The 18358-nt window shown below is 39.0% G+C and overlaps 1 protein-coding gene across 1 annotated transcript; it reads right to left on the bottom strand.

Moving 5' to 3' along the window:
- Nucleotides 1-2956: 2956 nt before the first annotated feature.
- Nucleotides 2957-12925, bottom strand: LOC307074726 (myosin heavy chain, fast skeletal muscle-like; the record flags this gene model as incomplete). Its single annotated transcript, XM_079735000.1, has 39 exons — nucleotides 2957-2977; nucleotides 3139-3270; nucleotides 3353-3448; nucleotides 3545-3649; nucleotides 3729-3899; nucleotides 3977-4102; nucleotides 4184-4387; nucleotides 4505-4813; nucleotides 4903-5027; nucleotides 5112-5277; nucleotides 5373-5556; nucleotides 5642-5838; nucleotides 5922-6040; nucleotides 6173-6299; nucleotides 6400-6789; nucleotides 6934-7024; nucleotides 7117-7262; nucleotides 7370-7546; nucleotides 7652-7894; nucleotides 7981-8236; nucleotides 8326-8462; nucleotides 8542-8665; nucleotides 8756-8873; nucleotides 8998-9085; nucleotides 9213-9283; nucleotides 9424-9724; nucleotides 9858-10028; nucleotides 10173-10322; nucleotides 10435-10553; nucleotides 10676-10814; nucleotides 10910-11013; nucleotides 11336-11434; nucleotides 11529-11592; nucleotides 11680-11772; nucleotides 11861-11975; nucleotides 12079-12106; nucleotides 12199-12355; nucleotides 12462-12605; nucleotides 12719-12925. The coding sequence occupies 39 exons, from the start codon at nucleotides 12923-12925 to the stop codon at nucleotides 2957-2959; spliced, it is 5814 nt and encodes a 1937-aa protein (XP_079591126.1).
- Between the last annotated feature and the right edge of the window lie 5433 nt (nucleotides 12926-18358).

The raw sequence follows: 18358 nt of genomic DNA, 5'->3' as shown, positions 1-18358 counted from the left end.
TGAGAGATAAGTTTATTTTGAACAAACATTCAAACATCATCATCATTCAAAGAACTCAACAATATACCCAAAGCAATGTTAGAAAATAACAATATTCGGTTTACAATGAAAAGAAATGTCGACATTTTATGTGATGAACAGCAATATACACTCGGTTGAGTTCATGGACCAATTGTAAATCAGTGGTTGGAGCTGCTTGATGTTATGCTGCAACTCTATAGAAACAAAGCCCACGAGAAGGCTCTACCATGATTGTAAAGCCTATGTAACAGTACAGTCAAATGTGAAAGTTAAAGCCTACATTCAGTCACGAATACTGTATAGATGAAAACCTCTACATTCAGTCATTCATACTGTATAGATGATAAACCCTTCTTTCCGTCGTTCATACTGTATAAATGATAACCCAACACATTCAGTCATTCATCCTGTATAGATGTGTCTACCACAGCTACCCATACCAGAGAAACCGCTTTGGCCCAGGGCACACCCCCCTCATGCCTCAACATGGGCCAGCTGGGCCCATGTGTAAGTGCAGATGACCACTAAACCAGGCCAGAATCCATGGTGAGCAGCCAATGACCGCCAGGCACACGCCGTGCTACACCCAAGTTGTAAATACATGTGGTCTGATTCATGTCTTTGAGAGGAGAGTTATAGCATTATAGGAAAGAAAATACTGATTAGCTGCTTTAATAGAGTTGTATAATTATTCGGTATTTGTTGTAGCATTGCAGCCTCTTCACTGGTCTCCAAACTAACATGCGAGATATGGCGCTTCCAAAATTGGATCTTCGCCACATTGAGCCATGTGGCTCAATGTGGCGAATAACAAAAAGGAAAATACATATATTATATATTCATATATATACGTGTATGTATACACAATATTGTATGCAGATCCTTTTTCCTAGCCGTGATTGCCGATTAACCACTGTAGGTGTTACGACTACTCCTCCATGTCTAACCGGTTAAAACACCTTTCAATCCTCAGGATTTGAACTCCCAGACAAGTCCAGATATTAAAGGTCCAATGGAATGCTATATTATGGATGCTTATGTATAGGTGTTAGTGGGCCCTTAATACAGTGTTTGATGACGTTCAAGAAATTCAGCCTTGGTGCAGAATTACAGCCACTACAAGCCAGTCCCACAATGAGCTTTCCAAAAACGTGCTGTTGTTTAGAGGTGGGTCAAGGTGGAGGGTGGGGTTGTGGCCCTGGGCAGCTTACGGCCATGGTACCATGCGCTCGTGTTGGTGAGGGGTACAAAGCTTTTCTAGAACACGGGTGCTCCGGCGGGAGTCCTGGAGCTCTATATCTAAATAATATCATATTATACACAGATATCTATATCATATGATATATATCATCACGTCCAAAAGCTGTGTGCGCCTCCAGACTATATTATGAATCTCAAACAACTGCGTTTGGTTCTCCGACGTCTCTGGTTCTTTCTCTTCCACATCATTCTGAAGTGGACTGAACCGCGACATGGAGGAGAAAAGGATTGTTGCCCGTGATTGTTGACTGCCATTGTCTTCCGCCGGAGCCCCGCTGTCTGCTACCTCGGCACCACCGCCTCGGCACCACCGCCTCTGCACCACCGCCTCTGCACCACCGCCTCTGCACCACTGCATCTGCACCACCGCCTCGGAAGCAGGCAGCGGGCAACGCCGAGGCGGTGGTTCCCCAGACGAAATTATGAATCTCAAACGACTTCATCGGGTTCTTCGACATCTCTGGTTCTTCCACTTCCACATCAATCTGAAGTAAACTGAACCGCGAAATGGAGGAGTGTCGTGAGAATATCAATCATAATCATCGCCGCCGCGGGGTGGTGGTGCCTCGTCACTGCCCACTGGCAGTGGTGCCGGTCAATCACTTTCTTCTCCATGTCGTGGTTCAAAGCCAAAGTTCCTTTGCCCCCGATTCCATCTCACCCATGGCTGAGATAACCCCCACTACGAGTCTCGTTATGGAAATACCAGAGACGTCAGAGAACCTGACATGTTATGCGCCATATCACCAACAGCAGAACGGCTATCCAAATAACAAAAAAGTGTTTAACACTTGCGTTACAGTGTGTGTATTCACACACACACACACACACACACACACACACACACACACACACACACACACACGTGGCGCTAGCAAGGTCGTAGCGCATTGGGCAAAGTAGAGGAAGGGGAGGTAACATGTAAATCCAAAAAGGTGCGTCTGAGCTTTGTTTTTTCAAAGGCAGAGCAGCATAGCTAGTGCTCGTTTTACACCTCACACCATTTCCAGCTACTGGGGACCAGAGGCAGGCTAGGAGAACACATATTAATGTACGAAACCCTCATAAAGTGAAGTTTTCATGCAATGGGACCTTTAAAGCTGCTTGATATCTCTCGGGGCTCTGCAATGTATCGCAGTGCCTCTTACTACACGATAATCACACTTGGGCACATGCTACTGTTTGCCTCCAAGCCACTTTTTTGACTGTGATTTCAAAATCTTGTCTTTCATTCTTTCATTTGAAAATCTGGCTTAAATCGTGTAGTGTTAGCTTTTTAGTGTTCTAGTAACCCCAGTATTCATAAGCAGTGAAATGTTGGTTACCCAGAGGGATGGAAAGTACTTAAACTAAAATACTGTACACCAAACTTTTGCATTAATTCCAAAGCATTGCTCTACTTTAAAATTCACTAAATTGATATCCATGTGCTTGATAGTATGTATTATTTGACCAAAAGTATTTTTATGTTCAACCTTTCGGCCTACAACCAATGACCTATGAGATCCAGCTCTAGTAAGGATAAACCCTATTTGAAGCAAAGTAAGTCAAGCCAAACAAATAAATACACATCACAACAGCGACTGAATGAATGAATGCATAGTTTATTGTATGCTATTCACAATTCTTGTCATATTGTGCGACTACAATGTGCAATATTTCAAATGGAAAGACATTATTCAGCACTGTCCTTTCCCTAAGAGAAAAAGCAAAACAAATGTAAGAATTATATATATATATATATATATATATATATATATATATATATATATATATATATATATATATATTATTTTTTTGTATATTCCAAGATATATATTTGGCAACCATTGGAACTGTATTTTGCCATCCAATTACCTTTCCAGAGTCACGGCTCTTGGCCCTCAGCTTGTTGACCTGAGTCTCAGCGATGTCAGCACGTTCCTCAGCCTCCTCCAGCTCATGTTGAACCTTTCTGCACTTGGACAGGTAAGAGTTGGCCTGCTCCTCCTACAGGAACATTAATATTTTGTTTATAATAAATACTGAAAATGATGCAATAATCAGATTTTGTTATGCAGTTTCTACTTACCGCTTCCTCAGACTGCCTCTTGTACGCCTTCACCTTCAGCTGCAGCTTGTCAACAAGATCCTGGAGTCTGGAACCATTCTTCTTATCTTCCTCAGTCTGATCCACATTTGAAAGTATAAAATCAACATCATGTGGCCTTTAGATTTGATCAAAATCCTATTGCACATATTTGGAGACGTAAGTTTGACGTACCTGATAGGTGAGTTCCTTGACTCTCCTCTCATATTTGCGGACACCTTTTACAGCATCTGCGCCACGTCTCTGTTCATTATCAACCTCTGCCTCAAGATCACGAACCTTTAGAGAAAATGTAATTAAAAAAACCTTGTCCTGACATTGGACTAATTTTTTAAATGCTGGCTGATTATTGCCTTACTCTGGACTCCAGTTTCTGGAGCTGCTTCTTGCCACCCTTCATGGCCAGGTTCTCAGCCTCATCCAGGCGATGCTGCAGGTCTTTCACTGTGACCTCCAGGTTCTTCTTCATTCTCTCCAGGTGAGAGCTAGTGTCCTGCTCTTTCTTCAGCTCCTCAGCCATCATGGCAGCCTAAAAGGTCAAGTAACATATTCATTAAGAGTTCCATTAAGTTGCAATAATCAGTTAACAAACGAGTGTAGACCTACATCAGTGATGGCCTTCTTGGCCTTCTCTTCAGCATTCCTGGCTTCCTGGACAGTGTCGTCCACTTCACCCTGGACTTGGACCAAGTCAGTCTCAAGCTTCTTCTTTGAGTTCAACAGACTTGTGTTCTGAAACAAATGATTATGAAATGTATTTCAAAACAAGTATGTGTTCTTGTACTGGAATGATAAAATTAGAATGTCGTTTACCTGAGAGTGCAGCAGTCCAACACGCTCGCTGGCGTCCACCAGCTCTTGCTCAGCCACTTTGCGGCCTCTCTCTGTCTGTTCCAGAGCTGCCCTCAGCTCCTCAATTTCAGCCACCATGAGACCGTTCCTACGGTCCACCATGGCAGCCTGCTCCTTCAGGTCTTCTGCAGCTCTGGTGGCATCGTCAAGGTGCAGTTGGGCATCCTAAATAAGGGTGAACATTAATTTTTATACATGAAATAATGTGAAACAAAGAATTAAGACTTAAACTATAAATGGTGGTATACATATCAGAATCTCAAATTATGTTTTGTGTCATACCTTCAGTTGTCCCTGAACATTCCTGAGCTGCTTCTGGGCCTCAGCAGCCTGGCGGTTGGCATGACTCAGCTGGATCTCCATCTCATTCAGATCTCCCTCCATCTTCTTCTTGATCCTCAGGGCATCATTCCTGCTCCTGACCTCAGAGTCCAGTGTGCTCTGCATGGAGTCAATGACCCTCTGGCTGTTCCTCTTGATCTGCTCCATCTCCTCATCCTTCTCAGCCAGCTTCCTGTCAACCTCACCCTTAATCTGGTTCAGCTCCAGCTGGACACGCAGAATCTTGGACTCTTCATGCTCCAGAGTTCCCTGATGTAGGACACAGATGTATTAGGCACATTTATTAAAAACTTGATACAAAGTTTTATAATAATGGTTGCTTATTTCATCATCCTTACCTCAGCTTCCTCTAGGGCTGTCTGGATCTCAGACTTCTCAGTCTCCACCTGCTTCTTGGATTTCTCCAACTCATGGATGCTCTTTCCAGTCTCACCAATTTGTTCAGTCAGATCGGAAATCTCCTCTGCAAAGCAATTTCATGTTTTTTAAAGTATGGTTTACATTTCTTATCCACAGGTACTGTGAATATCACTGAGCATTAACTCACGTTGGAGGTTCTTGTTTTCCCGCTTCAGGGTCTCCAGCTGATCCAAAGTTTCTTCATATGAGTTCTTAATCTTGAACAGCTCAGTGCTGAGAGAACGAGCCTCTTTCTGAGTTCCTTCAAGCTCTGCCTGGCCCTCCTCATATTTCTGCTTCCAGTCGGCCAAAACCTATACAAAATTGTTAATTAAGTGGTACATGTTTGGCAATTGAAGAAGTATCAGAGGACAATTAATATATATAACCTATAGTAACAAGTACAAACCTTGTCAAAGTTCCTCTGCTTCTTGTCAAGGTTTGCAGCCAGTCCATTGGCCCTCTCCACATCAACCATGAGGTCCTCCACCTCACCCTGGAGTCTCTGTTTGGTCTTCTCCAGAGAGGCACACTTTGAGTTCACAGCCTCAATCTGTTCCTCAGCCTCCTGAAGGCGCTGGGCAAGCTTTTTCCTGTTAAAGAATAATATGGCTTCACTTGTGTGCATTCATTAAATAAAATGTCTACCTTAGCTAAAGTATAACATTTTTGACTCACTTGGACTCCTCAAGCTCCTCAGTGCGCTGGATAGCATCAGTTTCATACTTGCTCCTCCACTGAGCCACCTCACCGTTGGCCTTGGACATTCCACGCTGCAGCTCAGCCTTGGCCTCCTGCTCCTCCTCAAACTGCTCCCTCAGAAGGTCACAGTCATGGCGGGCTGATTGCACACCATGAGCAAGAGCATTCTTGGCCTGCAAAAATGGACAAAGAGCATGTCAATTCAAGAATAATTTCAATCCTCGTACCCTCAGACTTTAAAAAACAAATGACTTACCTTAACTTCCTCTTCATTTTGCCTCTTCAGCTCCTCAATCTGTTGAGTATAAGCCTGCTTGCCTCTGGTAAGCTGGGAGACAAGAGCTTCCTTCTCCTCAAGCTGACGACCAAACTCGCCTAGTTGGAGGTGGAACAGGAAATATTGATTAAGTTGTAAAATAGAAAAAGTTGATCCAATTATATATATAAAAGCGTCTCTTCAGGCTCCTGATTAAATACATTAATGACGAATACAAATGACCTATGTACCGTTTTCTGTCAACAGCCTTGCTCTCTGAGCACTGATGTCATTTATCTGGCGAACATTCTCATCACTCTTAGCCTTGATTTCACTGAGTTGGTCCTCAAGGGTACGGCATATCTTCTCCAGATTTCCCTGGCGATTAAAAAAGTATCAATTTAAAAACAATGTTAATTGATTGCTGCTTATTTATTATTATTTATTAAGAAGATGAAGGCATTGAGGAATAACTTACCTTGGCTTTCGAAACGTTTTCCATGTTGCTGGAGAGGTCATCAATCTCCATCTTGTACTCGCTCTTCTCCTTCTCAAGCTTCTGCTTGACACGCTGGAGGTTGTCAATCTGCTCTCCCAGCTCTGCTACACTGTCAGCCTGCTTCTTACGCAGAGCAGCAGCAGTGGCTTCATGCTGCAGGGTGGACTCCTCAAGGTCACGACGCAGCTTCTGGAACTCAGCCTCACGCTTCTTGTTCATCTCAATCTGAGCAGAAGTGGCTCCACCAGCCTCCTCAAGCCTCTCACTGATTTCTTCAAGTTCCCTGGAGAGGTCAGCTCTCTGCTTCTCAACCTTGGCACGAGCAGCACGCTCAGCCTCAATCTCTTCCTCCAGTTCCTCAATACGGGCCTAAATAATAGACAAATATTTATATATATAATATTTATATATATATATTATATATATATATATATATATATATATAATATTTATCAATCTCCAAGTATATCATTTCAGAAAGTTTAAAATAATTAACTTGACTAATTCTCACACCTGAAGCTCCTTGATCTTTTTCTGAAGCTGAGCACCCAGTGACTGCTCATCCTCAATCTTGCTCAGAAGCTGGCTGATCTCAAAGTCCTTCCTGCAAATAATTAATAGGAAAAATGTTCAACTATCTCAAAAAAATCATATGCACTTAACCCTATTGTTATTCTTAAAATACAAATGTCTTACTTCTTGATTTTCTCGTCAGACTGCTGTTTGTCGTTCTCAAGGTCCATGACAGTTTCCTGAGCCAGTTTCAGATCACCCTCAAGCTTTCTCTTGGATCTCTCAAGGTCCATACGGAGCTTCTTTTCTTGCTCCAGAGAACCTTCAAGCTGGATGTCAATAATTAAAATTATTTAAGAACAATATAATGTTATATTGTTTATTCAATCAACTGAATTACTGATATTCATTGAATGTTTCCATGAGCTGTTCTCACATCATCCACTTGCTGTTCAAGCTTGGTCTTGGCCTTGGTCAGAGTGTTGACTTTGTCTTCCTCTGCCTGCAGGTCATCAAGAGTCTGCTGATGTGACTCTTGGAGGGCTTTCTTCTCCTTTGTCAGCTTAGCAACACTCTCATCCTGAGAGGCCATCTCCTCTGTAAGGTTCTTCACCTGAACAGAACAAAATCACATGTCATACTTGCTCATAAGTAAAGTGAAACCTTCCCTTGTACTCTATAATGGTTTGGACAATGTTAATGACATTTTTTTACAAACCTTGTTCTCAGTGGCATGTTTCTCCTTCTCCACTTTGGCTAAGGTAAGCTCCAGATCATCAATGTCCTTCTTGAGCTCAGAGCACTCATCCTCCAGCTTTCTCTTCTTGGCAGTCAGCTCAGCATTGATTTCCTCCTCATCCTCCAGTCTCTCAGTAGTCTCCTTGAGTTTGGCCTCCAGCTGGATCTTACCTTTGATAAGTCCTTCACACCTCTCCTCAGCATCATTCAGATTCTCTCCTTCCTGTATGTTATTTACATATGTAAAACATGTCAGATCACATGTATCTCAATGATTCCACGTAAAATCAAAATATTATTTTTACTTACAGAAGCCACTTGTAGTGCAAGATCATTCTTCTCCTGCAGTAGAGAAACCATCTTCTCCTCAAGTTCCTTCTTCTTGGCCAGGGCAGCTGCCAGGTCTGTCTTCATCTTTTCATAGTTATCCTTCATATTGGCAAGCTCCTTCTCGGTTTCAGCACTCTTCAGAAGAGGCTTGATCTTGTAGTACACCTTCATCCATGGCCAGTGTTTGACATTCATGAATGAGCGGATGTTGTACTGAATAGTGTAGATGGCTTCCCTATAAAATAAAATAAATAAATCATATACAGGTTGCACTCAGTAGCCAGAAACCTGTTTGAGTTTTGAGCACAATGTTTAAGAGCATACCTCCTCTCTGTCATCTTCACATACTCCTTTCTCATGACATAGCCTCTGCAGAGAGCCTGAATCATTCCGACCAAAGCAGCCAGTTTCTCATCTCGCATCTCTTCAAGAGTACCCAGAAGACCAGCTTTGAAGAACACCTTAAGGTAAAAAAATACATTTGTCAGCGACTAACTTTAAATCAAACCTAAACATAGTTTTTGACGGCAATAAACAGACCTTGGTGTGTCCAAATTTGTACTCATCATGAGGCACATCAATGGACCCAAGGAGTTTCTCAGAAGCCTTCTTGTTGTCAATAAACTGACCCTCAGGAATAACACTGGCATTCAGTACTTTGTACCTGAAGAAGATCATTGTAATGTTTTTTACATTAACTTAAATGTTTAATGGTATTTGTTAAGTTGTCATTAAAAATTGCTTGAGTAAATACCTCTGCTTGAAGTCAGCATAGAGGATTCTGCTGGGGAAGCCCTTTCTGCAGATTCTGATGCCCTCCAGTACACCGTTACACCTCAGCTGGTGGATAACCAGGAAGTTCTCCATGAGTCCTGTTATTTTGGTGAAATCAAATGTTGTTACTATTATTAGTTTGGCCTAGCAATGCCCATAAACCCTCAATAAAATGTATAATCGTGACCAAACACTATGAAAATTTACTAGTAGTAACTGTACCTGGAGTCTTTGACTCATTGGGAATCAGACAACGCACAAAGTGAGGATGGGTGCTCCTCAAGTTGGTCATCAGTTTACCCAAGTTCTCCTATAGACATAAAACAAAATATAAATTAAGTAAAACTTGTTTCGGAAATAAGGATTAAAGAAATATATATACAGATAAGTAATTAAGTTAAGAATGTTTTTACATTAATTTGTGTGTTTACTCTTACCCTGAACTGTGAGGACACCGTCTGCATGGAGCCACCCTTCTTCTTGCCTCCCTTCTTTGCACCGCCAGTCTCTGTTTTTAATTATCGGTTATTGGTCACATTTAGTTTTTATCTTTCCAATTTCATAAAGAAGCACAATAAGTGGCTGAAATTAAATGGTTATTATAATATCCCTGATGAGAAAATAACCGGTATAAAATGTGAGCTGTACCTTCAACTACAGGTGGGTACAGGACAGGCAGCAGTTTGTTTGAGGACTTCTGGTACAGCTGCACAACAGAGTCATTCAGGGGATCCTTGTTCTTGTCCAGCCAGCCACTGATGTTGTAGTCCACGGTACCAGCGTAGTGCACCAGGGAGAAGTGGGCCTCAGCCTTGCCCTTTGCAGGCTTGGGCTTCTCAAATGCTCTGTTCTTGCCAAGATGCTGGTCATACAGCTTGTTTTTGAAGGTAGTGTCTGAGGCCTTGGGGAACATGCACTCCTCTTCAAGGATGGAGAAAATGCCCATTGGCTTAAGAGAAAAAAGAGATTGATGACAAATTAAGAAAAATAACTTTTTTAGCCACACAAAGAATATAATATTCTTATTTTAATAAAATATAGTATCCTGTAATATAATATAATATTATAATGTTCAATTGTACCTTCTCAATAAGCTCAATGCAGGCAGCCAAGTCCATGCCAAAGTCAATGAACTCCCAGATAATACCCTCCTTCTTGTACTCCTCTTGCTCCAGGACGAACATGTGGTGGTTGAAGAACTGTTGCAGTTTCTCATTGGTGAAGTTGATGCACAGCTGCTCCATGCTGTTGTACTAGATGGGGACATAAATAATAAACCGACCATAACTAGCTGTTAATAAACCGACCATAACTAGCTGTCTTCAATTGAATGCTATTGAATGTTCCGTTTGAATGAAGGAAAATCCAGAAATGCTGCCACTTATTGAACAACTTACATCAAAAATCTCAAAACCAGCAATGTCCAGCACACCAATGTAGAACTGTCTTGCTTGCTTGGTGTCCAGCATCTGGTTGATACGGATGACCATCCACAAGAACATCCTCTCATAGATAGACTTGGCCAGGGCACTCACTGAGTTGTTGACCTGAAATTACATTTTCATCCAAAATCAACAAAAATGTATGTCTTTTAATAGACTACGCGTAATTTTAACACAAATTGTCCCATATTTCTTAAACACATTGTGTTTTTCTTACCTGAGGTACAGTCTGTCCCTTGGTGACGTACTCATTTCCGACCTTCACTCTTGGGTAGCAAAGAGCCTTGAGCATATCAGCAGAGTTCAGACCCAGGAGATAGGAAATCTTGTCGGCCTCTACAAAGTTAACATGAAATATGTGTTTTTATTCAGTATAGGTATGACTCCAATGTAGTACAAGAAAATATGCACCAATATATATACTTCTAGTGCACTGATTAATACATGTTAATGGTTACCTTCATTGCCATCTGGCTCAGCCTGCTCCTCACGCTGCTTCTGCTTGAACTTCATGTTACCGTGGTGAAGCACAGCACCAGTGAACTTAAAGATGCCCATCTTCTCCTCATTGTTGAAGCCCAAAATATCAATAGCAGTCTGTATGAAAAAAAAACTAATCTTACAAACAATTCAGAACATAAATATAGTAATATATATGGTTAATATATTAAGTGTTAGAAACAACTACTGACATCAGTTGCATCCAGCTCCTCTTTGTCATCAATGCTGGCCACAGTGATCTGACCCTGACTGCACATGGGGAAGTCGTAGGGGTTGGTGGTGATGAGCGTCATTTCTGAGGGATTAAATATCTGTCATTTTTCTGCTCAGATTTTGTCAGTATTGTTTCTAATCTATATTTTGCTACCTTTAAAAAAAAAGAAAAGAAAAAATAGTTTAGCACTTACATGCTATGCATGTTTCCAAAGTTTTCCATTGCAGATATTGTCTTTTCCCAAAAACATTTCTTTGAGTCAGAAAAAGACCCTTTCAAAATAAATGAACTTCAGAAGTCATATGTACGTATAAAGTCATATTAAAACAGATAATGGGGACTCTGGGGAACCATTCATCTGGCATGAATGTTAAGTACATCTCGTGCTATATCAAAATCTCACCAACGATCTCAGGTTTGTGGTTGGTCATCATCTGGTAGAAGATGTGATAGCCTCTCTCATCGGGAAGCTGGAATGTCACTCTGGACTTCTCCAGCAGATCTATTAATCAAAAAGAAAAAGAAAGGCCCATTAATAAATCAAAACCTATTCCACCATTAATCTTGGTTAAACAATGCACATATCTTTTACTTACATGTCTCAATGTCAGCACTGGACAGTTTACCAGTTGCGTGGAAATGAATTCTGATGAATTTACCCTGTTGGAAATAATTACTTTAAACATCCTCAAAATAGTAGTAACTAACTAAGTAACGTTTTTAGGGAGGAATTCATCTCAAACTTACAAAACGGGAGGAGTTGTCATTTCTCACAGTCTTGGCATTACCATAGGCCTCCAGCAGGGGATTGGCTGCAATAATCTGGTCCTCCAGTGACCCCTATAACCAAATCAAATCGTTTTTGAACCTTATTATTTAATTTCTCTATGTATTGATTCATTGATTTAATATATATTTTTAAACATACCTGTATCTTTCCAGCGCCTGCATCTTTCTTCTTTTCTCCTCCACCCACTGAGATGGTGGCAAAGTACTGGATGACACGCTTGGTGTTCACAGTCTTTCCAGCACCGGATTCTCCACTGGGTATGAAAAGAAGAATAAAGTACATTTTGACATGTTTTCCAATGTTCCAATGATTCATTTTATTATATTTATATATCATGTTGACAGAATCAAACTCACGTGATCAGGACTGACTGGTTCTCCCTATCTGTAAACCAAATTTATCAAACATTGCATGAGTAAGGCTTTTATTAATAAAATTAGATGAGAATAGGGATTTGAAACTTTGAATTGACAAACCAGTGAGCATGTTCTGGAAGGCGTTGTCAGAGACAGAGAAGATGTGGGGTGGAGCCTCCATACGCTTCTTGCCTCTGTAGGCATTGACAACCTCCTGATCGTACACTGGGAGCCACTTGTAGGGGTTTACAGTGGCACAGAACAGCCCAGAGTAGGTCTGAAGGAGGTCAGACAGAGAGAATGTAATTTCAAAGCAATTTATTTATCATATTACTATAGATATATATATTATATATTTTAATTTAGTAGGTTGAATAACTTACGTAGATCATCCATGCTGCATAACGCTCTGCAAGGTTATACAACACAGAGGCTTCATTGAGATGGGTCATCATGGCCATGTCCTCAATTTTGTCGTACTTGGGAGGGTTCATGGGTGTGACATCGTCCTCCTTGACTGTCCTCTCCTAAAATATGGAAACCCATTTTTTGTTTTCTTACCAGTGCATCTACTGCTATTTTCCCTTTCGTACTGTTGATACCAACAGATTAGCCTCTGCCATGATCAACCTCTACCTACCTCCTTTGTAGCCAAAACTGTGACGGTGACTTTGCCAGCGTCTCTCTTAGTGATGGTACACTTGACGTACAGTTCCTTAACATCAGTCACATAAGCAGCAGCCTTCGCATCGAATGGCGCGCTCTGGGCCGCAATCCTCTCCTTTTCTGGCTTCCGGAGGTAAACTGCAGCCTTGCCGTAAACGGCCATCTCTGCGTCCGTACTCATGATGGAGACTTATTTCTTGAAAACAAGCAAACAAATTATTTATTTTACCTGTATAGATGGCGTCAAGAGGGTTTTGAGATCTTGCTCGTTGATTTGATATTAAATTATTCTTACCGTCTTCTTCCCTTTAACCGCAGAAGAAATTGTTCCTTTAAAATAGAACATCTTTGACGTTACTAGGTCATGTGTACAAGTAACAGAGTATAATTTGAATGACTAAAATCATACATTTATTTAGCTGTCGATTTGAAATGAGTTTGTTGGATAAATTGAAAGAACATTTATTTTTCAATACATCACAATTCAATTTAAACATAACAGTGCAAGGAAAGATGCAATTGATTATGTGTATTTACCTATAACATAGATCTATACAGAAGTATATCAATATTTCATCATGTTAAAAAAACAAAACAATAAAAAATCAAGAATTTATATGATGTAGATAAAAAAACACCTACAAATGTCCACTCTAATGACTAAAATAATAATGAAGTGAAACAAGATATAGAAATGTAAAGAACAGTAGGTAGTAATTTAAGATCCTAAATTGTATATAAAACAAATCTAAATGGAAACTATTCTTCATGATTTTTTTCATAAGAGATAGGTAAATAGGAACATTTACAATAAATGAAAATAACCTGCATAGAAAAAGCATGTATGATCTCCACTCTAATTCAATGGTCTCCACTACACAGCAGCTGAAGAATCAGTCTGACTTACCACCAGTTGCAATAACCTGAAATCCCCTGCAGTCTTTCCATCTCCTCTTCTGGCATCTTATATAGAGGTGGTTCTGCAGTCCAGGCAGAAACTAAATAAGGGCAGATCTTCAAATGGCTGTTTTATTTAGCTTTGCATTTAATGCGTTCATTGGCACATATCGTGATTACCAACAGATGTGTCACTCATCAGTTGATACTTAAACATTCATGGTACTGATGTATATAAAGTTTATGTATGATATTGACATATTTCAATAATTTAACTCCAACTTCAATACATTTCCAACAGTTACTATTCTGATTTATTTTATTTTTTATATAGAATACTATATAATTTTTGTTTATTGTGCATTCTAAACTTAAAATATGTTATTCATATTTGCATTTGCATACTATAATGTGTTAATATATAATATACTGTATTTTGTTTCGTTGCAGACTGTGATAATTTACTAACTAACCCTAACTACCAGTTTCAAAAAATCTATAAATAATTCACATCAAAGTTTAATACCTATACATGCTAAATTACAACTCTAAGCAAGGATTGTTTTTTTGGCTTGGTTAGAGTGTAACAAATTTAATGACATAATGCCATGGCATACGATTCAATCAGGCCCTTGTACTGGGCGGTATAGGGTTGCATGTATTAATATATTTTTTGGAGTGCACTTCTATTACTGCTTTCATTGCTACTAGGTTTAATGTTATTATTTCATCAACCTTTGTGACTAATCTTTTCTTTGAATATAAAAAATGGGTTTACTAATGTTGTGAAATATGTTGTGTATATATAGCGATAATATCACCTATGTTAATGAGCAAAAAAAGCGGAGTCATGGGAAAATTTCATCAGTTCCATATTTTTGATTCAAGTGTAAAAATATGAATATAGTCCTATCGATGCATATAGCTTTTCATCCTGTCTGTGTGTTTGTGTGTCTGTGTGTGTGTGTGTGTGTGTGTGTGGGGGGGGGGGGGGGGGGGGGGGGGGTGTTTGTGTCATGTGCAATGAATTAAAGAGCCTGACCTCAGATGCATCATGTATCAAATCCCTGGAGGCTGCCCAACACACTGCATAAGGAACAGGGTTGAAGGGTGTGGCTGGAAGAATGCCAGAGAATAAAATTAGAACTGTTTTTGATCATGATGAGGAAAATTAAAAAGACTCAACATTGTTATTATGCCTAAAATCCTTACAGATGTTTTAAGTGCTTGAATGTATTGTATGTATGTGTTAATCTAATTGACATTTCAAGTACAGCAAAATAACAATGTTTTAATGGTGCAAGCAGGATTGATTTGGAGCATTGGTGGATAGAAAGAGAGTAATATGTGGCATTGGGACTCTAGGTCATGAATGATATGGATGCAAACATGTATTTGTGTAAAACATTGGTTTTGAAATGTAGTGGAACCTTTCGCATAACCAATAGCCATATTAATTAATTTATTTATTTCTGTGCCAAATCGCATAGATGCACAGACGCTCATCGTCCCTATCCCTACATTAATAGATATATCATATGCATATCTGTTCCAAAACAAATCTTTAGTATCAATTAATTTCTTTTACAGAATAAAAAATATGTTTGAGATTCTATAAATATCCTAATTCAAGCCCATATTGCAACATTGCAACTTTTACCAGATATTCACTTTTGGCATGGTTAGAATATATCAACGATAATGACATGATGCAAAGGAATAGTGATGAATGTATTTATAATTTTTTTAAGATTGTGTTTCCATTCAGTGTTCCTTAAATTATTTATTTTATCTACAATGATTGGGATTTTAAACTGAACACATATTACATCCAATGTACAAATGTGGAATTTGGGAATAGGATGTTAACTTGTTTTTGGGCATATATCTATAAATATATATATATATATATATATATATATATATATATATATATATATATATATATATATAGATAGATATAGATATAGATATAGATATAGATATAGATATATATACATAGGCCTATATACAAATTAATTCTAGTATGTAATCACCTCCTTATTCAATTGTATAAAAATACTTTTTATTGTACTTTTATGTTTGATTTATTACTAATATAAAGTAGTTTTTGGTACACTACATCGTTTAGCTTGATATCTGAGTGCTTGACCTCACATAAATACACCAGTGGCACATTGCTTCCTATTTGGCTGGCAGAAAGGACATTAAGATTGAAGAGATTTTATTGGCGTGTGTAACCAGTCAAAAGCAATTGTTTTTATATTGGCACCCATGCGCATACAGCATTTCAACACATCATATCTAAAATTGTCATAGATATTAAACTTCATTGCAGATGCAAGTTGTAAATACATGTGGTCTGATTAATGAACATTGGGGGGAGAGTGAGAAGTGTTATGGGAAAGAGAATACTGTTTAGCCTCTTTAATAGAGATGTATTTTAATTGGATATTTGTTTTGCAGGGGTCATATTTCAGGATGTCTTAGAAGGAGGAATCTCATACTTGGACTGGTCCGTCTGTGTGACTAAACAAACTTTTAGTCACAAAACCACACACGAGATGTGAAACTTCCAAAAATGGATGTACACAAGGATTAAGTAATCCAAGTTGTTTCTGATTTGCAGTGATAAAAACAAGGAACGAAAGATTATTATAAAAAAGGTATACATTTTATCTATATGCATACACTCTGCTGAGTACTTCTCATAGCCATGTCTTCTAATTTTCTTTTGTAGGTGTTACGATTCCTCCCAAGGTTTCCCTTTAGCCCTAGTCCTGCGCTCTTGTCGGATGAAGGTTGCTACTGTCATTGACAGTTGCTTCAAATTGCAGGATTTGGATTCCCAACAGGTCCAGATATTAAACCTGCTAGATATCCCTCAGTGCTCTACAACGCATCGTTGAGCCTCTCAGATTGCACTTCCCTCAAGTGATGCCATATGCCTCCAACTTGGGGCTTTTTCTGTGATTTCAAAATGATGTATGTCACTGGAAAATCTGTCTAGAAGTGTGTAATGTGAACTCTAGTCTTTTTGTATTCAAACCCAAGTGTTGAGCGTTTAACCGGTAACTCAGTTGCTTTAGAGGAAACTTTTGCATTAGTTGTACATTGTGCATTGTATTTCTCAAGCATCCAACGTTCACAATTTAAAAAGTCATGCACATTCCAAAGCTTTACTTCACTCCGTGGAATTTCCTTTCACAATGCCTCTTTCTTATCATCTTTACTGCAGTCATCACCCAAATACACAGATACACAAGCTCAATGTCCCTGTCTGTTTGCCATTCTTAATTTACAGCGTATTATTCTTTTAATAGCTAGATATCTAATTCATATCTGTTTTTAAACTATCTTCACTATCATTTACCTTCTTGGATGGATGAAAAGAAGTTTGGGCATCTATCTATAAATAATTGTGGTTCACATTGCAGCTGAGACCAGAGATACCTTTTTGGACTGGTTTCTGGTATCAGACTATAATAACTGGAATAACCTGCCAAGGAATAGTGTTGCATATGCTTTCATAGCTATTTTTAGGATTGCATTTCCATATGTCCATTAAAAGGCCGTAGGCCTTTAAAAGGATTAAAATGTAATAAACGTCATCTGGTGAGGTATTACATTTCGAAACCCCCTCGAAGTAGGCCTCTGAGTTTTTCAGTTTGTGCTCAGTGATGGCCTATCTCCTAAAATGTGTTAAATTTCGATGCGTAGCTCTTCATTAAAATTTCCAGCCTATATCTTCTAATCATTATGCGATTTTTTTCTTTTTGACACATTGATCAAAGCCCATTGTGACATCTTGATTAATCCAACTAAAACTAAGGCAGCTGTAGATCTTTCTGATCTGTGGTAGCACTCAGGAATTTCTAATATAGGCTATTTTCTTTGTGTGCCTCTCCAAACTCGTAGGAGAACTTACGCAGCCCCTCTGGGGTCACATCATTGAAAAAAAACATTGATGTGTAAATCTGTGCAAACAGATTTACACATGTGCAAACAGATTTACACATGGGAGCGAGGGAGAGGTTTTTAAACTGCTCCCTTGCATTCCGAAACCGTGCAAACTGTTTTGTAAATCCGTTCCCTTGGATTCCCAATTTGTGCGCATGGATTTGGTTTGTTCTAGGCAGCAGGGGTTCTCCATGAAGCATTGTGACGGCTTGTTGGTCCTACACAGGTGTTGTGCATGAGTATAAGACATATACAAGATGGGCGAAACATGGAGCTTCAGTCAGAGATAAGTTTATTTTTAATAAACATTCAAATACCATCGACATTCAAAGACCTCAACAATATATTCAAATCAATGTTAAAAAATAACGATATTCGGTTTAAAGTATAAAGAAATATCTACATTTTACGTGATGAACAGCGATATACACTTGGTTGAGTTTATGGACCAATTGTAAATCAGTGGTTAGAGCTGTTTCATGTTATGCTGCAACTCTATAGACTAAAGCACACGCTTTATATTAAGGTCCTTGCACTAAGCCTTAGTTAATATATAATAAGACCTTATTATATGCTTATTAACATTAATTTGTGTTAATAAAACTATCAATAAGTGTTAATAATATAATAAACATGTTTATTGTGAGATTATAAGACTTATATAAGCAATTATAAGAAACTTGTTAACTATATATTGATTGCTTCATAACATTAATAATGGTCTTATGAGTGTGCACTCACACTAGGCCATCTGTAC

Source organism: Pollachius pollachius (assembly GCF_949987615.1).
Source record: "Pollachius pollachius genome assembly, chromosome: 4".
NCBI classification, from domain to species: Eukaryota; Metazoa; Chordata; class Actinopteri; order Gadiformes; family Gadidae; genus Pollachius; species Pollachius pollachius.
This window is presented reverse-complemented; position numbering and strand designations above follow the sequence as displayed.